The sequence below is a fragment of the Trachurus japonicus genome, chromosome 24 (assembly GCF_045865225.1).
Source record: "Trachurus japonicus isolate A0001 chromosome 24, Traja_1.0".
Taxonomy (NCBI): Eukaryota; Metazoa; Chordata; class Actinopteri; order Carangiformes; family Carangidae; genus Trachurus; species Trachurus japonicus.
This window is the reverse complement of record NC_140930.1, coordinates 12,296,920-12,322,568: the sequence shown is the minus strand read 5'-3', so window position 1 is coordinate 12,322,568 and position 25,649 is coordinate 12,296,920. Positions and strand designations below refer to the sequence as shown.

The 25,649-nt window shown below is 44.3% G+C and overlaps 3 protein-coding genes and 1 long non-coding RNA gene across 4 annotated transcripts; 3 read left to right on the top strand and 1 right to left on the bottom strand.

Annotated features, from left to right (window-relative positions):
* Nucleotides 1-1,080: 1,080 nt before the first annotated feature.
* On the top strand, nt 1,081-10,821 carry prdm1c (PR domain containing 1c, with ZNF domain). Its single transcript, XM_085771115.1, has 7 exons — nt 1,081-1,337; nt 2,812-3,069; nt 4,485-4,604; nt 5,649-5,901; nt 8,067-9,070; nt 9,191-9,319; nt 9,835-10,821. Exons 1-7 carry the CDS (start codon nt 1,311-1,313, stop codon nt 10,390-10,392), a joined length of 2,349 nt encoding a protein of 782 aa, XP_085627241.1. The 5' UTR covers nt 1,081-1,310; the 3' UTR covers nt 10,393-10,821.
* Nucleotides 9,914-20,292, bottom strand: LOC146961434 (uncharacterized). Its single transcript, XR_015035239.1, has 3 exons — nt 18,845-20,292; nt 13,736-13,995; nt 9,914-10,120 (listed from the first exon to the last, which is right to left on the bottom strand). It is a non-coding gene; the product is annotated as an uncharacterized LOC146961434 (long non-coding RNA).
* On the top strand, nt 11,602-17,234 carry xkr5a (XK related 5a). The gene is made up of 7 exons (XM_085771118.1): nt 11,602-11,966; nt 13,062-13,245; nt 13,435-13,619; nt 13,742-13,954; nt 14,308-14,477; nt 14,665-14,776; nt 15,047-17,234. Exons 1-7 carry the CDS (start codon nt 11,834-11,836, stop codon nt 15,991-15,993), a joined length of 1,944 nt encoding a protein of 647 aa, XP_085627244.1. The 5' UTR covers nt 11,602-11,833; the 3' UTR covers nt 15,994-17,234.
* tram2 (translocation associated membrane protein 2) lies at nt 18,057-25,649 on the top strand. The gene is made up of 11 exons (XM_085771119.1): nt 18,057-18,295; nt 20,500-20,563; nt 20,837-20,946; nt 22,026-22,142; nt 22,262-22,320; nt 22,925-23,009; nt 23,163-23,233; nt 23,488-23,592; nt 23,835-23,978; nt 24,413-24,570; nt 24,801-25,649. Exons 1-11 carry the CDS (start codon nt 18,176-18,178, stop codon nt 24,875-24,877), a joined length of 1,110 nt encoding a protein of 369 aa, XP_085627245.1. The 5' UTR covers nt 18,057-18,175; the 3' UTR covers nt 24,878-25,649.

Here is a 25,649-nt window from a genome sequence, read left to right as displayed (position 1 = left end):
CTGTCAAGTCAAATGTTGCCTTTAGAGGGAAGAACAAGGGGCGAGAGCAGAGCAGATAAACTTACAGCATGACACAAGTATCCACACACTCTGGATCTCAGCCCCGCTGTGCAGTACAGAAATCTCCTGAAAGAGAAAACACAGGGTGATAAAAAAAAAAAAAAAACTCCCTACATGCACCGGAAAGCACAACCCCTGAGCTATTCCCCTCATTTGGTGGTGGTTTGGTTTTGCTGGATTAGTTTCAGTTTGTTCAGATTTCACTGTATAAAGTCTCAATGTCATTGATAAAAAAAAATGTCAACACACACAACAGTATAAGAAAAAAGTATAAGAAAAAAAAGTGAGGCTCTGCTTCTTGGACTTCAAGTTGTTCTCATCTGTCGAGAGACTAATTCTTGATTACTTAATTTCTGTGGTAGATTAAATTGATCAAGTTCCGCAGTTGCAATTCTTGTGAGTTTCATGCAATTGTATCTCATCCTTTGGCTTCCTAGAGCTCAGAATCAACAAGTATCTGTATCGCTGCGTCGACACTAATGCACATAGTGGTAATATTTCAGTCTGCAGCTGTTGCAGTGATGAAGAGTTGGATATTAGATTTCTTAACATTCAAGTAGTGTCACTTTGCCAGCTGCATTCAAATCAATTTGTGAGAATGATGATTGTGTTGCTTTTAATCCTGTAAGCAACACATGATATACTGAAAGCTTAAACTGACATCTTTCAAAAAAAAAAAAAAAAATCTCACTTCACACATTTCACATGAACAAATATGACCTCATCTCCTCTGTGTTGTGTCTTTGGTGTCCAAACACAACACCAGGTTTGGCTTCTTCTCACCTAGAGTGGGTGACTGTCAGAAAATGAAGATGTATTTGTCTGATCCGGACATAGCTGTGTGACAGCCAGTGCACCCCCTCTGGAGAAAGCCCCACACCCCGGGGCAAGAGAGTGACTCACACACACACACACACACACATACAAACAATCTCCAAGGAGGAGTCATGGGGCAAAGGGGAGGAGGGGGGAGGGAGCATGAGAGGAAAAGGGAGTGTATCTCTCTCTCTCTCTCTCTCTCTCTCTCTCAAACACACACACACACACATGCACACGCACTCACAAACACCTTCCCTCCTCCCGTGTGAGACGCAAAAGAAAGAGTCACACACTCGAGGGCTCAGTTGCGCAGTCAGGTACACAGGATACTGAGGTTGGCTGAGAGATAGTGAGGGGGAAGAGAAGAACAACTGGTTGCTCATTGACACTCGCGCAGCTTTATTTCAAGGAGGGCACGGACAGCCTGCCCTATGTGTGGCTCCTCTCAAGGCTTCAAAGTAAGTGTGCAACATCTTTCTGAAACTTCATCTTTCTTTTGTGCTGGTTATTCCAGAAGATTTACCAGAGAGTGTGTGTGTGTGACTGTGTGTGTGTGTGAGAGAGAGAGAGAGAGATTTGACTCTTTCATTGATCAAACCCATCTCTTCGTTGCATCATGACACCGTCGCGTGAAAGGTGGCGTCAAACTAGGAGCGCTTTCGAGAGTCAGCCTGTTAGATGATGATGTCCTGCGAAGCCACAGCTGTGTGCCTTTGACTCATGTCTTGATTTTCAGAATATATTTTCTGCTGTGTCACTGGGTTTCATGGTTTCAGACTGACTTATAGCGCTTGTGACAGTCATACCGAGTCAGCTGTGGTGAAAAATAGGGTGAAACATCGTCCATAAATTTTAATCTCTCGCTTCTTTTATTTGCATTTTCCTCCCAAGGTCATGGAATAAACTGACCTGCTATGCTGTTGTTGTAAGCACTTGAGAAATCATTGCTTTGTGACTTTTAAAGGATTTAACACAACAGCACAAACATCAAGTCTGTTCCCTTTTTGTTTTTGCATAGATGTGCAAGGTTCATGTTTTTGAATTGAGTTTAGTCTGTCCTCATGAGGGAACATAAGTCACACCACTTGCTTACCAAATATTAGAGAAGTTATCTACCACTATCTCAGAGACTTATGCTGATGAGCCTTAAAAGGAAGAAGTTTCTCAGTCGGCATATCTGAGCATTGTCTTTTAATCACATGTCTTCTATCTTTCACTCTTTCACTATGTCACCCTATCTTGCTATCAGTCAAACCACTGATTTTGTCAAATTAAAAAAGGAAAAAGGAAAAAGAGTGCCCTGACAATAATCTTTCTGAGGAGGGGGGGGAGGGAGGGAGAGACAGTAAGAGACAGACAGAGAGAAAGAGAAAGACACTTTAGACCTGGCTGAGAGCCAAGACCTAGTCAGTCAGAGGAAGTCTGCTCGATTCACTGGGAGCGCTGGTTTCCTTGTGAAAGTGGTCCTGCTCCGGGGCAGACATGCACAGGAACCTCCCTTATAGCCCAGGGGTTGTGATTTGGAGAGTCACAGGATGTATGGGACAGTGGGGGCAATGGGGCAGCGAGCATGAAGGTTCCACTTTGAAGTTTGTTTGTCCGGTAGTGGCAATTGATGAGAAAATTACATTCTCCGCCGCTTCTCGTCCCCCCCTTAACATCCTCAACTTTGCCGCTGCCTCCTCCGTGTCAAACTTTACTCTCAGGGATCTAATTTTAGCTCTATTCAAAACTGGACTTCCTTTGATCCTTGAGTTGTTGTTGTTGTATTGTCTGTGTTTTTTCCTTTTAAAATGTGACATAAAAGCAAAAGTTGTGCGGTTAAATTTGAAGTCGCTCCCAAGGCCAGAATCATCTATTTATTTTAGAGATAAGGGATGATAGATATTTGACACATTTTCTCTTTTCTTTCTGTCTCTATCTTTTCAACAGGCCGCCTCCTCTCAGTGCACCACAGCCATGTTAACCTCAGAAAGATCACCACAAAGCACACTGGTTGTCACTGCGACGGTGACAGAGACGCAGGACGTCGACATGACGTCGTGGAGCGAGGCAGACTTTGAGGAGAAGTGCACTTATATTGTGAACGACCAACCTCTGGAACAAGAGTCTGAAAACCTGCAGAGGACCCGGGCTGAGAGATCCTTACCCAGAAATCTGGCCCTGAAGCGCTGCCACAACTCAGCAGAGGTATGCAGCAGAGCAGTAGGTGTAGGGGGTGGAGGAGAGTAGATTTATAAGAGAAAATGATGCAGAAAAAGATTCCTTATATATCTGAAGGAAATATATATCAAAGCGGGATGTAAGCATGGACCATAGGTGTTTTATGTTTTGTTACTGCCGACTCCTTGCGTCACTCCAACTTCCTTCCATGCCCTAATTCATCCTCAGGCGGGAAGTACTTGACATGTTGTTGTCTAATTTCAGCCTTCCCTCTCTGCTGTGTGGGCTATGTGTTGGGGGCAAAGACAGGGACAATAGCCGAGCCCCTGAGCACACCGCCTGAGGTCTTTTGTGATTAGTAGCTACTTCTGATTCCCAACTCCCTTTGTCCCCCCGGCACACAATCACACTGTAAAGTTAAAGCTAAAGGTGCTGGGAGTCCACCACCTCATGGACAACACTGGAAATGATCCTCTGGATTAAGTGTGTGGCTGTCAGAGGAAGTTTAACTGGATTGTCAAGGGATAGGTCACAGGTGAGGATGAGCGTGATAAATGAATGATAAAAGATTGAATAAAGTGCAGGCTATTGAAAAGGAAACTGTTTCCTTATGCGAGATTAAGACCGAGTCTCTGCATGAAAGATGGTAATCAGGTGAGTTCAGAAGAAGAAGAAGTCCGGGCGTCTGCGGCCGAATACCTGCACTAACACTTGACCCTCTGCTATAAGGTCTGAAAGAACAGGATAGGTTACTGTAACCTCTGACACAAGAGCCGTCAGACAAAGCCAATAAAAGCGAGGGTAAACCTAGTAGAATAAACTGTATGAGTAAGACTGATCCAGCAGACACATACACTATGCCAGGGTTGCTCAAAGATGAAAGAGAGAATACATTACCATTGCTTTAGGGAGGTTTGAACACAGAGCTCAAGGTGCAGTTGACTGGTCAGGGTGTGCCTGCGACACCTTATCCTCTCTTCCCCACCCTGGAGGCTCGAGAGACACAGGGGTGAGTTTCACACCTGCAGGTAGCGGAACAAGAGTAGTGGTGAAATTTTAATATGGTAGAGAAACTAAAGATAACCCGGGTGATTGGCTTATGAAATATTCAGCATGTGAAGGAGGGAACACATTCTGTCACAGCCCTGCAAAATTCCCCTTTTTTTTCCATGGAAGTTTTTTTTTTTTTTCTTTGTTTCCAGTTATTCAGAAAAGACAATTTTCTGCTGAATTGACCTCACCCCTTTCAGTTAATCACCAAAAAACAGGCGGACGGAGGGAGGGTCAGATAAGCAGAGCGATATTCCCAAGAATCTCATCCCTCTAATTATGTTTTTCACCTCGGCGTGCATCCGGCGCTGCTCGCTCAGGCCTCCAATTTGTGACCCGTAGGCCTACTCTGTCGTTTGATGACTGCATGCATGTCCTCCTTTGTTGAACAGGTGCTCGGTGTGACCAGTAAAGAGATGATTCCTAAGGGGACACGTTTTGGCCCACTGGTGGGAGAAAGCTACACCAAGGAAATACTGCTAACGGGCGCTGACAGGAAATACTTCTGGAGGGTGAGTTGCATGGGCTGCATGTGAGTGTCTGGATTTGCGTTCATGCATGTTTTGTGTTTCAAAACGGTTCACATCCTGTCATCTCTGTCTGGAGATGGGCTGCTGTGGCTGCGGCGTGGCATTAGCTAAGAGTTGTGGTCAGTGCATGACATCTTGTGAAAGTATGACTCTTTTCTGCCACTGCTTCCTATCTTTAGGCTACATGTCAGTCGATTAAAATGTTTAATTTTTTTTTTTTTTTTTTTTTTTTTTTTTACAAGTGCATGCAGTGTTTGCCAGTTGTGTGCACGGCTGTCTGAGGTCACACACACACACACACACAGCTGTTTGGTTTCAGTGACGCAGCGGTTCTCCTCTATCTCCGCTTTCTCTCGGCGGTGGTATCGCTGCCAGTAAACACACCATACATATGTCCGCACTTCTCCAGACTCACAAACTCTCACACTGACTAAGCAAGGAAGTGGCTTTGAGCCTGAGAACTGTTATGTTACGAATCAGCAGCATCGGGACATCTTCCATTACACACATACACACACACAGGCGCCTGGGTAAGTCTACAGTTTAGAGTCAGCAACCTTGAAATCATGCAACCCCAACCAAAAGTCGCAACAGTCATAACACAGACAATTTGTTAACATTACAGCCATGACTCAAGTGACAGCGCAGCTTCAAAGGGCAGTTTTTTTGGATACGAGAAGGAGGGATAACTCTTTAAATGAGCCGCATTGCTTTTGAAAAGGTCAGCAGTCAGTCGCTCAGATGCAGGGATGAGCGGTGAGAGTAATCGTGGGCGAATTGAGCACACCCGATACTACAATCCAGTAATACAGAGACATTCACGCTCGGTGTTGCTTTCATAAACTCTATGACTTGTGCACCAATCTCAGCTGAAAGCACACACGGCGCTTACCATAAAGGTATCGGGAAACCTGTGACATCATATGGTTTCACATTTGGCGCCATGTCACTGCAGTCAAATTTTCACCATCAACTGAAATTATGTCTCATCTCGTCTTCTCTCTGCGGTTCTCTCCACGACCGTAGGTCTTCTCGGAGGGGCGCCTGCACCACATATTGGACGGTTTGAACGAGGACCACAGCAACTGGATGCGCTACGTCAACCCGGCCTGTTCTGTGGAGGAGCAGAACCTGGTTGCGTGCCAGAGCGGTTTGAACATCTACTTCTACACCATCAAACCGCTTCAGCCGGGCCAGGAGCTGCTGGTGTGGTACTGTCCTGAACTTGCCCAGCGCTGCAACTACCCTCCTCTGGGCCAACTGGCCATTGACAGTCCTGGTAAGTGTTATGTGCGTATACGCAGGGCCGTTGCTAGGAATTCTGGGCCCCCTGAAAGAATACTAAAGTGGGCCCCTGCCCCCTGACTTGTCCACTTTTTTTTCCTTACACTGCAAAAACTCAAAAGTTTTCCAAGAATATTTTCTTGTTAAAATGTCTCATTTCTAGTCAAAACTAATTTCTTTCCACTTAAAATAAGACTCATCACCTAAAAATGTACTTGTTTTTAGATAATTTTCACTTGTTTCAAACCAATATTCACTTGAAATAAGTAGAATAATCTGCCAGTGAAAGCACGTTTTTGTGCTTGTAATAAGAAAGAAAAACTTGCTCCACTATCAGATTCTTCTTCTTGAAAGAAGTAAAAACTGTCTAGAAACAAGCTACTTTTTAAATATTATTTTAAGTATAATGAGATTTGTTTTGACTAGAAATGACATTTTGACTAGAAATAGGACAAATATTCTTGGTAATTATTTGAATTTTTGCAGTATAGACTACATTATGTATTATCATGTTTTATTAACTTTGTTTTGATGCTAATGCAGCATTACTATGAGTATTAGTCAGGGTCTTATGCAGAATAATCCAGCCATTAGACTACTGGGGGTTTTTGTGGGCCCTACTGGGCACTGGGCCCCTGGAATTATCATCACCTTTCTCCCCTATACAACGGCCCTGCGTATACGTAGTATTTATATCTGTGTAGGAAGGTGTAAAAACTGAGTGCGTCTGTCTCCAGTTAACAGAAAGTATGACTGAGCCCACGCTTTGAGACATATCTGGCGTGCATTGTCATTGTGGAGTAAGGCAAAGCGCCGGCCGACTGACAGAGCCTTTGTGCGGGTGTTTAAGAAGTTACTCAGTCACACCCACATCCCCTTTTGTCAAAGTTGAACACAAAGAGGGGGGGGGGGGCGGAGTCCTGAAAGCAGAGAGGACCTGTCTCCAGGTGTGTAGCCACAGTACCACAGTAAGATGAGACCGATTTCAGGACTTTAGCTAATGTTTCAGTTTCTCCCCCTTTTTTGTTTTTAACCCCACAGCTGGCAGCTCATTCACAAGCAAAACATGTGGCGTTCATTCACAAACACAAAGAGTGCACACGGTGGCAGAGGTCCATATGCACACATACACATACACATACACATACACAAACACATACACCAAAACACTCATTTACACACACGAGAGGCTGCCTGAGGTGCTGACAGCATTCTGGCACAAGTCCCCCTTATTTATTTGGCTCTTAAGGAGGAAGAGAGGTAGGAAGCGCTCCAGTGACTACTTGAACTTCCTGACAAGGCAAGCCGTTGACAGATTGATATCTCACTGAGTGGCGGCTATTTGTTTGCTGAGAGCTGGCCTCTTAGGAGAGAGAGGGAAGGGGGGAAGGGTAACACAAGGGAGCACACACAGTAGATAAGGGTTGCTCTGTTTTTGGTGGGTTGATGTTGATTGTGTCCAAGGGGAGGTAAGACCTATGTGGGTACTTACCTCTGTATTTTGTCTTCCTCTCTCTCTGTCTCTGCTCCTGCTCATTAAGTGGAAGAATTTGCTCATTTCAAAGAGAGATTTTAGATCTAGATTTCATAAACATGTCCTGCATATAGAATTGGGTGGGAAATAAATATTATGTATAGGTTAGTCGATGCGTTGCGACTGCTCTATTTTCCATTCCATTAAGCACCTCTTAGGATTATTTATGTCTGGGGGGAAACCTGCGGTTCATCAGTCACTTTCAAATGTGAAGTTGTTTCCCATCCTGTGTATATCCGGTCCTGCCTGACATAGAAAGCACACTTACAACTGACCAGCCCTCTAATGCACCGACTCCTGTCCTCCATGCTATCTATATCCTGATCAGACGCCTATTGTTTCACTTGTGGTGTCCCGTTTCATTGGGTGCCAGCCAGGAAGAAGTCTGGCAGACAGGCACACACACCTGATAAAAAAGCACATGTTTATCTGCTAATCTTTAAAGCATAAAGCAACAGGTTGGACCAGAGTAGGTATCTTTGAAAGTAAAGATGCATGGTGATTTCAGTGAGCGACATGCACGCATGATCACGTCAGTGTCATGGGTGTACGTGTCATTCAGTTCAAAGGCGATATCGTATCACCCGTCGCTGACGTAATTTCTCCATTTTTGATTTGTCTCACAGAACAGAGTCAAGCTCAGGAGAAGACAACAACGAAACGAGGACACAGCGTCTCGGAAATCCTTCGAGACGAACCCTCCAGACCCCCGATGACCGACCCCAGACGACTGGACAGCCCGGTTTTTCCTTTATGTCCCCCGGCTGTCTACCCAATCCAGCCCAACTCAGACTCTATCCATGGCCATAGATATGCACCTCTGCCGTCTCTCTCATCCTGTGACCCCCCAGCTGCCAAAAGGCCAGCTCTTAGTCGTCCCGTCCCTTCTGTTTTGCACTTCAACTTTCAGCACAGTCACAGCACAGTTACAGCCAAACCCTACCAGGAGCCGTCTGTGCCTGACCGACTTCATCCCGCCCTGAGGCACAGTCCCTATTATCTGCCTCACTACTCACTTGGCCTTAACACCATTCTACCTCATCCGTACCCTTTCTACGGTGATCGACTGAAACCCCACGTAACACTCTCATCTCATTTACTGCCTTTTGACAGCTATGCACACCTATTCCATCCTCTAGTCAACGGACGCAAAGACTTGACACTTGCACTATCCAGTACCAAACAAGACCTCAGTCTTTCACCAGCCAGCGAACACGACGATGACAAGGACCTCTCGTCCAAAAGGACTAACTACCTCAGGACCCCTTCAGATGACCTCAGAGATTTCAGACACTCTCCTCCCAGCAATGTCCACGCAGACCTCACTGTACCCGTCACATCCGGTGCCTCATCCATGGTCACCTTAGCCCGTGGAGGATTGCCCTCCCTAGCACCTGGAGGATGTTCACCACCAGTTGGCATGGCCGCCTCCTCAGACTGCGTCCCTTCTAGACCCACGTCTGCCAATCACAGCAATACCGAGGACGCAGTTGATCTCAGGAAGACCAAACGAGGTGCGCAGGTCATTGGCTACAAGACTCTGTCGTACCCGCTCACCAGGCAGAACGGAAAGATCCGGTATGACTGTAACGTCTGCGGAAAGGTCTTTGGGCAGCTGTCCAACCTCAAGGTTAGTTTTTCTTCATCAAATTAAAAGCAAAAAAAAAAAAGCCAAAATAAACCCCTCTCCATGGTTTCTTTACCTGATGTCAATAAATGTCAATACTCATCTCTGACATGCTTTCCTCAGGTCCATCTGCGAGTACACAGTGGAGAGCGTCCTTTCAGGTGTCAGACCTGCAACAAGAACTTCACTCAGCTGGCCCACCTGCAGAAACACTACCTGGTTCACACAGGAGAGAAACCACATGAATGCAAGGTAGAGCTACAACTCTAACCCTCAAAGTTAAAGGTCCAGTGTACAATATTTTGTTGTTTATTGGCAAAAATATGAATATACTACCAATGAATATATTTGTGTAAGTGTATAATCGCTATAAAATAAAATCTGTTTGGTTTTCATAGCGTTATAATTCTTCTTTTATATATATATATAGCAAGGGTGAGGGTCTTGCTTAGAGAGTGTCGCCATCTTGTGCCGCCATGTTTTTACGGAATAGAAAATCCAGCCAACCAGAGAGCACGTTTCAAGAGTTTCACATTCACAAATAAACAATAGAATTATTTAATAGATAAATAATAGAATTGGATTGCTAGATTTAACTGTTTTTCCCTCATTTTACACACTGGACCTTTAAGGCACCTTGTTAACTTAAGTGTTGAGGAATTTGATACAGATCTTTATTATATTACAGTATCAAGACCAGAAGAAATATGAAGGCCTAAAAGTAAAAAAAATGAAAATAATTTCCTTGCGTTTCTGTTTTGATACAGGTGTGCCATAAACGATTCAGTAGCACTAGTAACTTGAAGACCCACCAGAGGCTACACTCGGGTGAGAGGCCTTACCAGTGCAAACTCTGCCCAGCCCGCTTTACTCAGTTTGTCCACCTCAAGCTGCACAAACGCCTCCATACTGGGGAACGGCCTCACCGGTGTCCCAGCTGCCCTTGTGCCTATCTTCACTACTGCAGCCTCCAGGTGCACCTCCAAGGCTTCTGTCCTCTCTCCCCCTCGGCCTCCCAGAGACACTCGCCGGAGGAGCTACACCGAGTCAACTCTGAAATCGAGAGGTTTGACCTGAGCGAGGCAGCGGAGCAGCTGGAGGCCATGGCTGCAGAGGCCGACATGGACAAGGGGAATGTTACCGAGCTAATACAGAAGATGGAGACTCGCACCTTGGGCCACCAGGCCGGCATCGGAGGGGAGACTGAGCTGAGTGTCTGCAAGTCAGCAAAGGAGTGCTCTGGTGTTCAGCTGCGTCATGGCAGCCCTCTACCTCTGCATGCAACCAGCATCAAGCTGGAGTCAAGCTGCATATCAGAGCCCTAAGACAGCCTTGCTAATCCAGCCATATAATCCTTACAGGTCAACTCAGCAGCTGTCTGTTACTGCCCTATTTGAAGTAAAGCCTTATCTCAATCATGGATTGCCTAGCCTATACTCTACTGAGACTATAGCCTGTGAAGAATCAAAACTTTACCAGCATGGCCTGTGACTCATTGATTTAATGTACACACCTTTCTTAATTTATTCTGTCGCTAATATGAATCTGAAATGTATTAAAAAAATGCAGATTTGAGACATTTTCTTTACCGTAATTTGTTTTTATATCTCTAGGACATTCTCATGGAACAACTAAACTTGTGATTTACACATAAACAAAATTTGTTTTTATATGTGGTCTCACTGTGTGAAGACTGAGTGTTTCTGTTTCTGTATCTGTACGTATTTATGTTTACCAATTAAAGTGACGATTACTGCATAGGCATGACTATGTGGTGTAAATGAGCAAAGTGCTAAAGTAATCGCAAACAGGAAAGATTGTGCGTTTGTGTGGTGTGTGTGTGTATGTGCCTTGCCTTAGTGTGATGGCACTGATGTGGGGAGTTGGTGACGTAGATAAACATCCTGTTATGAGTCTTGGGATACTGAAGTGTCAACCCTTCACCCTGGAAAACTCACACAGCAGCACAAAGGACAAAATTATCTTCACTATCAATAATCTCCGGTTGCTAATTCTGTACACACACTTCCATGTTTTAGTTTCGGTATTAATCACTTGACAGACAGTACACCCACAGAGGATGACTCTACAGCTTATTCTGAAAACAATGATGTTATGCTCTGTGCCAGAAAGGACGAGGTAACTGTAAAGGGATAAAAACTGACACTCGCTTCCTGCGCCCCTAGCATTTCAGCAATCCTCACATTACACCTAAAGGGTGTCAGGTGGCTCAGGGGTTATCCACAGATGAGGCAACTTACAATACACAGCACACGCAAGATACACTCCTCCTGATCAGATCACAGGGTGCCTACCAGCTGCTCTGGAGCTGACCGTTTGAAAAAGAAACAGAAGGCCTACAAACCCAGCGTTGACCCTGACCTGTGTGACCTCTGAGTGTGGAAAGAAGAACTCAGATCAGTGTCGAGCATCTATCAATAGGAAAGAAGGAATGAAACATACGGGCTTTTAAGGATTTAAAGAAGCGGTCAGAGGTGGAGAAGAAGAGGTAACGTGAGGGGGGGGTGAGCTATGAGCTGTGTGGCAACAGGAAGCAACCGTGGCTGGGGACGGTCGGTCGGTAGGTCAGCGGAGTGATGGTGATGATGCCCCTTTAACGCCGCGCGGTGACGTCAGATATTTTTGACGGAGGGCAGGCAGCGGGAGAAGAAAGGAGCGGATGTACCCGGGGTGAGGAGGAGGAGGAGGAGGGAAGATGCCCAGAATAATGTCACCGGGTGTTTCTCTCTCCCGCCTGTTCGCATCATGATAAACGCTGCCGGGGCGGTTGCCCGCAGGATGCCGTCGGCGGTTCGGCGGAGCGGGTGCTGGATCGCGTGGTGCCAGGCGGCGCTGCTCGGCGCGTCGGCGCTGGTGATCGTGGCCGAACGGAGCGCACGTAAGTGGGCACAGAATTCCCAGCGCATCGCTTCGCACGCAGCGATAGGTTCGCTGCTGTAGCTGCGAGCCGCGACCGAATATCTCAATTTCAGAAAGCAGTATGAAAACATTAGATCGTTTTATAATATTGTGTTTGGCCTGTAATGAATTGAAATAAAATAAAAAAAAGAAAAGAAAAGGAAACGCTGTTGCTCAGCCATGATGCTTCGTGCTGGAGCTCTTCCAACAGCAGCCGTGGCTCAGGTTAACACAATTCAAATGGTGATGGCTCTAGCACAGCCTTTATTATTGAATCAGCAAACCTAGCACTTTTTCTGAAAAAAAAAAAAAAAAAAAAAAATGCATTGCATTGCATTGCATTGCATTGGTTTAGGCCAGCAGCAGGGTTTGCCAAACTGGGGCCCCAGAACCTCCAGGGGTCATACAGCAGGGTCACACAAATAATAAAAAAGATTAAATGTAACCATTAGGCCCTTCCTTATAGAAATAATGATCAACATTTAAATTTCTGTTGCACCTGAAGCCAATAAACATTATTAAAAATATTAGTTATTATTGATGATATTATAAGCATGACAATAAATGCACATCTGGAGTGTGAACGCACATGGCAGCACAGGATGACGAATCCCTGACTAAGCAGATCAATGGGGCAAGGACAGGACAGGAGAGATACGAGGTGACTGGATATGTACAGTGTCTGACTTTGTCCTCGGCAGAGACACTGTACTATTCGATAAAAATATCCACTGCTACCCTCAAATTAGCCTCTCACTGAAAAATATTGAGCGATAGTTAAAATGATCAGTGCAGTGATGCACCTTTTGGTTTATTATGAAATCTCATACTCTTGGTGGTGCTTGTGTCGTCTCCTTAGAACGGCTTCTTTTTAAATGAAAGGGCAATCCACTACTAGCAAAGCGTACATGCTCTCTAATTTCTCAAGGACTCTGCTGCTGGTGTCTGCAGAACCTCCACAAATCCTCACACGTGTGCTGGGTTTAATGTACTGTGTTTCCTGCATGATTACACGATAAGACTATATTTATGTCCTTCTGCTGTGTGTGTGTGTGTGTTCATATATGTGTGTTAGTGATCTACTGTATAGGGTTTTACCTTTGGAATGAAGAGACTGTGTGGGCGGGCCTCACTCTCGGCCTCTTTCTACCGGGGACAGCAGTTCAGCTGCTGAGTGTGAAATGGTACTACGATGATGGTGATGACAGGCGATGCTACCTCTCTGTCATACACATACTACACTTGGGCATCTTCAAAAGGTGAGCTCTCTCCCACTACATATTATGCACTCGATATAATGTGGTTTGCATATTTAGAATTTGCCTGTAGGATTTAATGCAGATATCGTTTTATGCCATGTAGGGGAAATGACATTTGCATTGTTCTGTCATTGAAACCTTCACCAGGAGGTTACTAAGGTGTCTGTCTCTGGCCCCCTCTTCTGGCAGGTTATGGGACTGTATGAGGTCTGTGCTGCGCATGCAGGGCTCGGTGGCTGAGCTGGGAGCCGCCGTCATGCAGCAGGCAGATGTTGCTGCCCTTTGGCTGCTGGAGGCCCTGGTCCTCACACTGCCTCAGAGCCTGCTCCAAGCATATGTGGTGGTGTCCACTGATGTGGGCATCATGTCACCAGGTACACTTACATTACATAAATGATATTAGCAATGCCAATTGTTCTACACAGTGTCTGAAATAGGAGATTATGTCTTTTTTCATACTCTCTCCCTCTGTTTTCTTTTTTTTTTTTACCTTCAGTGGCTTATTGCTGTGGCCTGTGTGTGCTGTCTATTTCCTGGGCCCTGGTGCTGTACAGCAGAGCGTGCTGTCTGATCCGACCAGGCCACCTGGCCATGCCTCCGGCAGCCCTGCTGTGCCAGCTGGTGTGGAGGGCAGGCATGCTGGGTGCCAGGGTGACTTGCCTCATGTTCTTTGCCAGGGTGTTTAACTGGTGGGTCTGTGGAGTAGCAGGTGAGCAGCCAGCAACCCCCAGGGACACTTAAGCCTGACACCTGTGAAGGAAGGAGGAGAAGTGCAATGTAATAATAGTGTAGTAACAAATGCAAATAAAAGTGCAAGAGCTTATTTTTAGTAATAGCTTAGCTGCTTTTGTTCCATATGTCACAGAATTTATAAATTAAAAAAACCAAACAGATTTTTTAATTTACATTTGGGCTAATGGATGATATAATTATCTTAAGAGTGATGCAGCATGTTCTCTTGATCCAGTTTCTCACTTGTTCCTCTGCATCCACTTGATAACACTGTATATGGATCCTCTATTGCGCTTGTGCCTTCTAGTCTATTTTTATGTTGACCTCCAGGTTTCCACTGGCTCACAGCCTCCTTCTGGCTGGTATCACAGCAACCAGACATCTGCACCGGCCCATGGTGTTGGCGCGCCTTTAATGGCATCATGGGTCTCGTCCACGTCTTCCTCTTCCTCAACGTCAAAGATGGACCCTCGCGCTTTCGCATGGGCAGTTTTTATGCAGTAAGGCATGACTTCAGATTACTCTTACTTTTAACTTGCTACATGTCTGATCACAGTGTCTGTTTTGTACACACACACACATAGGCAGGTAGTTTGCATTGTCATCCTGCCCCTTGGTGTCCTTGGCTTATTGTGACGTAAAGCTGTCTGCAGATGACTGATGGTGTGACCTTCTCTCCTCCCCCAGTTCATGCTCGTAGAGAACGCCACTCTGCTGCTGGCCGCCTCCGACTTCCTCAGCGAAGCATCATGGGACAACATGACCCTTCCCACCACTGTGCTGTGTAGCTTTCTCCTCGGTGAGTCACTGTTTCTGTGTCCGCGCTCCGTTCGTTTTATAACAGATTTGTGTCAGATGTTTTGACAGTCATTGCTCATAATTAGACTCTTATCAAAATAGTTTGTGTGCTATGTGAGTAATATAACCCTAATGGTGATTCAAATAGGTTAAAGGTACTTTTAAGTGGAACAACACAGACAAAAGACAAATATTTATCTGCTTGTGACAGCTTTAACAAAACATAACAACTGTACTAACATCAATCATTTCCTGTGTTTGTGCTTCGCAGGTGCTACCTCTCTCATCCTGTACTACCGGTTCCTCCATCCCAAGTCAACAGAGATCTCCCAGGGTACGCACCACAACCACATGGGCAGCACCTGTATAGAACAGGGGGAGTCCTCCTTCTCTCTCGGGGACAAGAGCCTACCAGCCCCTTCCATGCAAAACCACGGCAGCTTCTCCCTCTCCGGTGTGGCTGGCACTCTGCTGGAGCACCCAGGAATCTGCGGAGGCCGCCCCAACAGCTCCTGCCCTTGCTACCACCACCACTGGCTCTTGATCCGAATGGCTCTTAAAACAGGAGACCTGGGGAAGATCAACAGAGCGTACGGGGCCGGCGGAGCGGCGGCCATACTGGACATGGACGAGTACAACCAAGCGTGTAAGAGCAACGAGGGCATGACCATCACGGCAGAAGGCAGCTGTGAAGCGGTCTCCACCTCCGAGTCTCAGGGGAAAGGCCTGGCACCGCTGTCGGACTGCAAAGACGAGTTCCAGAGCGTGAGCGAGCCCTCGTCCACCGATCGACCTGAAGAGGAGGATGATAGTCTGGAGATGGAGAGCCCGCTGGAGTCCCCCGCATCAGATTTTAAACGCAGCTCACCGGAGGGCAAGTCTATGTTTGGAGACAGTCCAGAGCCATATTTCTGCCCCACAGAGTCTAGCTCAACCCTGTATTTCAGCGCCGACCCTCAGTCTCCCAGCAGTGCCAGTAACCCCCGTTTGGATAGGGACACGGGGAGTTTGGATCAGGGGGTTCGCCTCAACTCCATCCCTAGCGATCCAGCCCTTCACAGAGACGTCCGCGGGCTCATGGGCCGGGTCGGGCCGCGCTGCACTTCCACACCTAAACTGGACTCTGGAGTGCCGGACTCTCCGTCCAGTGTCCCTCATCTCACAGGTCCGAGGAGGCAGCTCATAATGTCCCGAAGAGACGAGGACGACAACTTTTAGCTTTCTAATGACAGAATCATCAGGGAAAGAGTTAACAGCAACTTATCTAAACGTTGAAGGAGTACACCAGCTTTTTTTGGAAGGCTGCTTTTTCATCTTCCTAGTGTTGTAGGATGAAACAGCTTAAAGCATAAATTTCAACCTTGTATGCCTATATATGTAGTACACTGTGGGCATAGTATATGCAAACATTTGAGAGAATGCTAAATAGCCTGCACTCTCCTCAAATCATAAGCTATTTTTTAAAAGCATTGCTTTGCCCAAATACCAGACACAGTGGTGAAGCCTTCAGCAGTGCTTTCATCTGAAAACAAGAAGAGCTAATTAGTGGTGTATGGAGCTCAGACACACCTTCTACCTGACGTTAAATATATATAGCCTATATATTTTTTTCATTCTTTTGGCAGCAGTGGACATCACATTGTGTAACCAAATGTACACATTGTACTTACATGCTAAGGAAGTAGCCATGAGTTATATAAATATAAGCATCATTAGAACTATGCAGCTGCTTTACCATCTCAGCTGATGATTTCTATATTCCACACAGAAACTGCTGTTATTCAGTTGCCAGCTGCTAAGAGAATAGAGAAATCAATCATACATCAAAAGGTGGCAGGACTATCTGACCTTTTAATATTAACCATCTCAGTGTGAGCCGGAGCTGTGTTGGCTTCTTAAAAGCACAAGTATCACCTGTATCATATTGCTGTGATTTTTTTTTGTTATTCCCAGAAGAAAAGTAAAGAAAACAAAATCCCAGTCCCTTCAGAGAATACTACACTGTATTTTTTGTATTTCCACGTCGACTGACATCGCTCTGAGCAGGGCTTGTGTGTCAACCTGGCAGAATTGTGTTTGATGTTTTATTTACATGTTGACCATGTATTTGCTGAAATGTTTTTTGGAGTTTACATTATGTTGGGAAAAAATGTCTCAGGCAGAGTGACTTTAAATTCAAATGTCTGTTGTGTAACAAAATGTAAAAAAAAAAATGCTTATAAAGTACTTGTAGTGACTTTTTTTTAATGTGCTTTCGATCGCTATTTCTAGGGACAGATGCATTTTTTTGCTCATTACTGTTCTGTAAAAGGGATGAAATTCACATAGCAGTGAAGTGATGCTGGGTTTTCTCTTGCAGCCATGTGACTGCCGTAACTGACATTTTGAACTGTGAAGTGCAAGGCCACTGGTGGCTTTAAATAAGCAATAAATAGCCCATGTATTGGGGTGAGTGGAATATAAGTGTGTGTGTTTAATTATTTGATCTGATTTTTATATATTTGTAAGTAAACATTTTAAATGTGCACAGCTCTGTCACTCTGACACCCATCAAACAACAATGGGAGAGGGAGTCAGAAACACAAATATCAGAGGAGACCTGGATGGGAATACGCGACTACTGCAAACTCAAGATCATTGGGAGAGTTCGCTGGAAGAATGTAGTGAGAATTTTTTTATAACTCCTAAAATAACAGCACTCTAAACAGGCCCATAAAGCCGAGGCTACTGTTGGAGATAGTGTGGAACCGCTATGGCTAATCATTTCCATGTCTTTTGGGCCTGTCCCTAAATCCAGTCATACTGGAGGGACTGGTGGCTATACCGAGATAAATAAAATAATGGGTGTAGGGTTAGATTAAATACCTGAAACAATCCAACACAGGGATAAATACTTATTGAAGAAGGGAAAGCACCCGAAAATGGCAACACCAGACACGTGGCGCGGGATCATGTAAGAAATCTATTGTATGGGAGAGACTTGAGTTGGAGAAATGTACTGAACGCTGGGAAAAATGGATTGTGTATGCACTTTGAATAGCTGACATACCATGATGTATGTGGAAAAATATATTCTGATTTTAAACTGTAACATTCATGATAACCTCATGTTTTTTGTTTGTAAATTTCCTGTAAGTAAATAAATAAATAAAAGTAAAAAAAAAAAAGAAAGAAAGAAAGAAAAAAAAAAACACTCACAGCTCTGTGATCACTCAGGTGGAAGTGGTCACGGTGGACTGAGCAGTCGTTTTGTGTAAATGGCCTCAAAGAAGGTATTTATGGCACTCGCCCTTTAAGACGACGCGCCTGCGCACAGCGGCCAGAAAGTTAACTCCTGAACTTCGTAGTCAGAAAAATTTCAGATTTATAAAATAGCAGGGGAAAACAGCGGTGAGTTGACATGGCATTTCGCCGAAGAAACAAGAGTTACCCTTTCTTCAGCCAGGAGTTCCTCATTCAGAACCATGCCGACATCGTCTTCAGTTTTGTGATTTTCATTTTGATTGGATTGATGTTTGAGGTGAGATGAACTCTTTTCTTCCCTCGTCTCACTCACTCAGCTGTTTTAAGATGGCAAGCCCGCTGCTGCTGCTGCTGCTGCTGCTGCTGCTTCACACTCAAAGATGTAACTCGGGGGGCTTGTAAGTTAAACGTTGTTGCGTTCAAATTGGCCTGTATTTTTTTTTGCTTTTGGAAATTATACTTCTTGCTTGGCTGCACCTCAGCCTTGTGTTTTCAGTCGCGCGGATATGGTGGCTGCTTGCTGCATTTTTTTTTTTTTTTTTTTTACAAGTTTACTGAACAATGAATGTTGCTCTGTTCGCAGCCAAAAGTAGCAACGTAAACTGTAAGACTAAACTTCACACACGCAGCTGGAAACACCAGGATGTACACTGCGACTTACAACATGTATTGCAAGTTTATACGGCACAAAGTTTTCGGTGTCTTGCTGCCAATAGTACTTAAATTCCTAAAGGAGTTTACCGGGGGATAGTTGGGAAAAACTCTTGTTGGCATGGTTACCACTCGAAAACGACACAAACTTATCCGTTTTTACTCTAAAATTCACCTGTTTAAACCTCTTGGCACTGTCTTGTTCCAAGTTTCCAGGAAAGACAATCCGGTGCAACATTTTGATTCCAACATGCATGTCAGAAACCACATACGTCCACATTTTGGTAGGAAGTAAATAGTTTTTAGCTTTCAAAGTAAAAGCCTCGCCGTCGCTCAGAGAGAGTTCTAGAACGAGTTCGACGTAGGGCGTTTTATTTTGAAAATCGAAAAGGGAAGCGGCTTGGCTTTTCGTCGCCAGCTCCACGTTAGTAGTTAACTGCCACGTCTCAATCTTTGAGCCGCTGCTGCAGCTCGCAGGCTGCCGTGGACTCAGCTGCTCCCGGAGGCTGCCCCGACCTGCAGGGGCTTCGCCGCTGACACACACACACCGACTGAATTAACCAGGTGTTTCATTCACTAGCAGTCTCTCATACGTGTAACACATTCAGAAGCAGGGCAGCCGCCGCTCGGACGTTTAGCATGGTTTCAGTCCGGAACCATGGTCGTGATCACACAGCTGGCTGAGTAAAAAAAAAAAAAATAAGCAGGGGATTTCCTTCATTTTTCTCGGTTCGAAAAACTAGAACAGCAGTGCTGGAGCTGATTTTGCATTTTAAGATTTTCGGTGTTGACAGGTCACCTGTGTGGCCCCGGCGCTCAAGGAATGACTGGTGACTTGTTGCACGGTGGTTTTAAAGCAACCAACAGGTTCCTTGAGATAGGCTATTAGAATATTTTGGGACCTGGGAGAAAATGTTCACATAGTTGTATTACTGTTTTTTTTTTTATTATTGTTATTAGTTTTATGACTTTGATGCAGTTGTTCCCAACCTGATGGCCCGTCTCTCTCCAGGGGGTTGAAGATGAGTGTGAGAAGGAAGTCACAAGTTGATGAAAGATCAGAAGCACAGACAGATATCAACACAAAGGAAAACAAAATAGGATGTATGGGTCCACTCTAAAGTTTGAGAATTTGCTGCTTTTACCTGTTTTTAAATTCAAGCTCAATTCATTAAGACATCACTTGGGGCTCTGGGAAATTGTGGTGGGCACTTCCTTTATCTATTTATTTTATAATTACAACCACCACATGATTTAACACAAAGACATTGAGGATTTAATCATTATTGAAAATGATGTCTTTGTCGGCTTCTCCCTGAAATCTCGGACGTCCCTGAAACAAAATGAGAAGTGAAAAATCCCACTTCACTCGAGCTACTCACACTTCAGTGACACATGCAACCCATGACGAGGGGCCACAGGTAGACGACAAGGTAGACCACAAACAAAACCGATGAGGGACTATATCCTTAAGGGAATGCTTGACATTGACAAAATGATTTGAAAGGCCTTGTTCAGCCTCAACATCCCAGGGCAACGCAACAAGCCTTATCATGCTGACGGATGTTTCAGCAGTACACCGGAGGAAAATTCACCTCCCAGCGGCTAATTACAATACCAGGGAGAGGGTTGACTGACAATACTGTAAACAGCATTATGTATTCTGAAAAGCTTTGATTCTTACTCTCTTTCCCCCTACACACACCTGTCACACACACACACACACAGATCCTTTGATGGCACCTGGATGACCAGATGCTTGAGGTTGCATTTGAACTTGTTCACTGAAATAGGCTGCTGATCATCATCATCATCTCATCTCATTTCCAGGCAACAGCCAAGACAGCCATACTGTTCATTCAGCCTCAGTACAATGTCACCACACTATCACCAGGTATGTAGCGCAGTTTAGGAATTATTCTAAATAAAATTATTGTTAAAGACTTGTTTCCTTTCACAGTGTAAGACCTGTTCACCTGTTTTGACTCGTACACATGCTCAGTTTCATTTCTGCTGTTGTTGTTCCTGCATATTGCATTATTGCTTTTACTGCCAGTGAAGTGTGATTACATTGCTCCAGGATGTTTAACACACCTCCGATTGCAATCATGTCACTTGTGTGTCTGTGTGTGTCTGTGTGTGTCTGACCGCTCCTATGTGTGCTCAGAGGGAGAGGTGACGTTGTACCATTATGGATGGAAGGACAGCGCCACCATCCTCTTCTATTTCTTCATCGCCATCATCCTCCACGCCGTAGTGCAGGAGTATCTTCTGGATGTAAGTAGACTAATTTAGTGTCAATTAATCACAGAGACATGGGAGAAGTCATAGAAAGCACTCAGTGATCCCTTGGCATTTTGTCAGCAATATACACTGATAATTTTTCTCTAATTTCCTGCAAGGCAAATTAAATTTGGTACAAATTTCCATGAAAGACTTGCCACCATTTAATCCCAAATAACCGTCATTCATCACTGATTTATTATTGGAACCAGGAGAGTGGAAACTCTCCTACATTATGCATGATTCAGTTTAAAATACATAAATGCAAGTGTACCAATTTAACCTGAAGTTCCAGGATAATTAGTGCAAAACGGTGTCGCTGTGTCTATGAAGCAGTTTCGTAATGATTAGGAAATTATTCAGAAAATTACAGACCAATAAAACAAAAATATTACAAAATACGTTATCAACAAATCTGGATCTTGATTTCTTAACTCCACTTGTTATTGCATGATAGAATAATTAGCTGTGTTGTGATAAACCTGAGAAATACCTGCTGTATGGTCTGTTTAATGTTCCCACAGCAGCCCAGGGGTGTGCTATTAATATATTCAAGGATATGAAGACACTGTATACTGAAACCAGGATATGAGCCGTTTCCCCCTCAGGTGTTTGCATACGGTTACACTTTGTCGCACATCAAGAAGAAAGGGTCAAAACCCACCACATCAAAAGCACAGGAGCAGCATGAGCCAGCGTGCTGACTGTCACCAGGACTAAATCACACTGAAAACAACAGGCTGACACGGCTACAGTGGTCTGGTTAGAGTTGTGGGTACAGGAAGAGAGAGGGTAGCACTTGATCCATCTGAAAGTACCAGGCCTTGTGTCATTGTTTAGAAATAGGGCAGCAACGAGGGATGAGGTTTTATTTTAGCTCCATCACCACGGTTTCCAAAGCGTCTTGAAAGGAATACCGCTTCAGCGTCAGCCATAAATAGTATCGGCTGTCTTTTCTTGTCCCAGTTATTTCTGTTAACTGTGACTCTTCCTTGTGCATGACAATGACATGCCGTCCACTCTGACTGGAACCAGCTGCGTTCACACCATCTACTGTGTTGTTCATGTTGCAGAAAGTGAACCGGCGCCTCCACCTCTCCAAGAGCAAGAACACCAAGTTTAATGAGTCGGGCCAACTGTGTGTATTTCACTTGGTTTCTAGCGTGTGGAGTCTTTACGTTCTCATAACAGTAAGTGAGATTTTACTACGATGACTCATATTTCATTTTCTTGAAGTGTATTTAACTTAAGCACATAATACACATGAGCAACAGTAATGAAGCAAGCACATGTCCCTCTCTCCACACAGGAAGGATATCTCCTACATCCCAGCAGCCTTTGGGAGAACTATCCCCATGTACACCTCAGGTATTACAGATGTTGCACTGTGTTTTATGTTGCACACATATCAACACAAGTAATGTTGGCAAAAACAAGAAGAAAGAATATGACATGGTTTGTAGATTATAAAGTTGTTTATCTCATTAGAAATACATAACAATAATCCATGTGTAGGTTCATTTTATCTATAAAACCACCAGTGCTTCAACCAATGCTCCTTTTTCTTTATCACTTAAACTGCAGGTCATTAGTAGTTTTTGGTATTAAAAAAAAAAACAAAAGCCCAAATCTAGATTTTTGTTTTGTATTCAGTTTCACATCACACAAGTTTAAAAAAACAAAACAGAAAAAAGTAACTGTGGGCTCCAATTTAGATAAACTACAAATGGCATAAAGACCATGCACAGCATGAGTTTTATCTACTGAAATATTAAAAGTATTGTATTAAAATGCAGGAGCTGTGTCAAGGCCAACTTGCAAGATATGACAATGTCATGTCTCCCGCATCCACACATTCCAGCTGGGGGCGGGGGATTAAAAATGACTAATTCAATGTTGATTACAGAGTGCTTCATCAGGATTCATAGTATTCACCCTTTCTCCTGCTTTCCTGTCTGTGTCTCTGTTCCAGGTTTCAGGTGAAGTTTTTCTACCTCACTCAGCTGGCTTACTGGCTCCATGCCCTACCGGAGCTCTACTTCCAGAAAGTACGCAAGGTCAGTAAGGAGGCCCTGGGAACTAGAAGAGCTGTGTGTGTATGTGTACTCTGCATGTATGTGCACTGGATGGAAAATAAAGAAGAACAAAAGGCTCCGGGGTTTTAAAATCCAGTACAATGTCTTTGCTAATAAAGGCTGTTTGTGTTTCAGGAGGAGATTTCTCGCCAGCTGCAGTACATCTGCCTGTATCTGCTGCACATCTCTGCAGCCTATTTGTTAAAGTAAGCATCTGACACCAGGACTCTTTTTAGTTTTATGATGCAAATTCAAAGTCCCATCAAGAATAATACGCATGAAAATTGACAAAAGAAAATAACAAACAACAAAGAAACTTAGCAAATTTCAAAGTAATGTGTTAATCCTGACTCAGCGTGTGACCTGGACCTTGTCACTTCCAGTTGTTCATCACTGTTGTTATTATTTCTCGTGCCACCTCTGTCTGACTGTCTCTGCCTGTCTTTGCTTCCCTGTGTAGTTTGAGTCGTGTGGGTTTGGTGCTCCTCTTCCTTCAGTATGTGTCAGAGCTGGGCTTCCACATTGCCAGACTCTTCTATTTCACTGATGAGAACCATCAGAAAATGTAAGTAACCACACAGGGTTTAATGCTTTTGGCTTATCAGAATATTTGACTCCACCAATAGTGTATTGATATACCGTAGTGTTTTGGCTCCATTCCACCTGGATATTCTCTTCCCCTCCCTAAGCTGCCGTATCACGTGTGTTTTCAGTGTTTTTCCCCTTTTACAGTTCATTTTATTGAAGGCCATTGGCTCAGCACTTTGTTTTTTATTGACCATAACCTCCCCGTCTGTTGTGCTTCAGGTTTGACCTGTGGGCGGTCAGCTTTGTGTTTACACGGATGGTCACTCTGACCCTGATGTTCCTGGCTGTGGGGTTTGGTTTGGCTCGCTCCGAGAACCAGGGGCTGGACTTGGAGATGGGCAATTTCAACACTGTACTGATTAGGTAAAGTCAAATCTGGGCTGAAAAAAACATTGTGTTTATTTCGTACATTTATGGATCATGATTAATTTTGTACTATGACTTTTACAGCTACCGGTACATTACACTTATTGTTTTACAACATAAATTCAGTGGATTTACTGAGGAATTTTGAAGTTTATTGACAGAGAAGCATTACAAAGTAAAACACATCTCCACAAATTGTAGTAAGTAGTATAATGTTATATTTCAGAATGAGAATATTCATTAAGGATACCTCTCAAACAGGAGTTACTAGAGCAATTCAAATCTGAGATGCGTTTCCAGGAGAAATGTAAGAAAAAGACAGCATATGCAAGGCCAGAAAGTAATTTCATAACTTCAGCGCGCACACAGTGTCAGGCTCATTTTCCAAAACATACACTTCCACTAATCGTCTTGCCTTGGGGCCCCCCCAGGATGACTGTTCTACTGCTGGTATGTTTGACCCAATCCTGGCTGCTCTGGAAGTTTATCCGCTTCCAGCTGAGGCGCTGGAGGGAGTTCAGACACGAACAGGCTGTTCGCAAGAAGGCAGCCCCAAAACAACCCCTACGGACACTGAAGAGAGACTCGCGTGAGTATAAACACCCCAGTCCAGCGTGTTTCATAACAGTGTTGACTCATCGCTTAAGTAACAGCTATAGAAGAGTAGAGAGGACAACAACACTTTCAGAATATCGCAGTTTTCAGGAATGTGACTTGTTATGGTTCCTTACTTAAAACAGCAGATCACACTTATGTCATGACATGTTTTGCATTAGCAGATGTTCCGACTTCTCATCTCTCGCTCTCTCTCTCTGCCAGTTGGTCACCATGAAAACGGAGTTCTTAAGGCTGAGAATGGAGCGTCTCCTCGGACCAAAAAACTCAAATCCACCTAAGATAACATACAGACTGGCCTGAACAGTGGCCTTAGCCCAGGCTAAGGTTTTCTCTACAGCGAAACAGGGAAGCTGGCGGCCAATGGCCAGCGGGCTTCTGGTTGGCTATGTCCTGAGATGTTACAGAGACTCAGTCGCCCCAGACTTAGGCTTGAATGCTGGAAAATGAAATCCAAGGAAATCTCTCGAGCCCAACAGACATTTACTCTTCTCATCATATCAGTATTTTTATACACCCACGCGGCCTGCTATCCCACCCTGAGGAACACCATTGTATGCAGAGTGACGATTAAAATGTAAAGTGAACAAGTGTGTGGCACACGGTACTGTGTGTCAGTGTTGAATGTGTTCAATGCATATCCTCATACATAAGTACTGTACTGGTTGTAGTTTTGTCTGATGTTGCAGCTGTTTGCAGCTCTTGCCATTGAGCCGGCTTTGCTTGTTTTCTGGTCTGATCCATTTGGAGCAGTGAAAATGTTACTGATGATATGCCATAATATGAGCTTACTGTATGCTGGCCCAACCGTGATCCCTTCCATGTCAGGGAAGGGACTTTGGCCAAAAAAAAGTAGACCTGGGCTCCTCCCAATGATTTATGTTTTGTCTAAAATCCTCCATTCATCACTGGTCACTTCACAGATATGCATCAAGTATGTATGTTGGATATTACCGCATGCCATTCCATGTTTTTTTTTTTTTTTTTCCTTTTTAAATTTTTTTTTTTTTTGTTAATTACTTTATAAATAAACAATGCAATTTTCTGAAATAA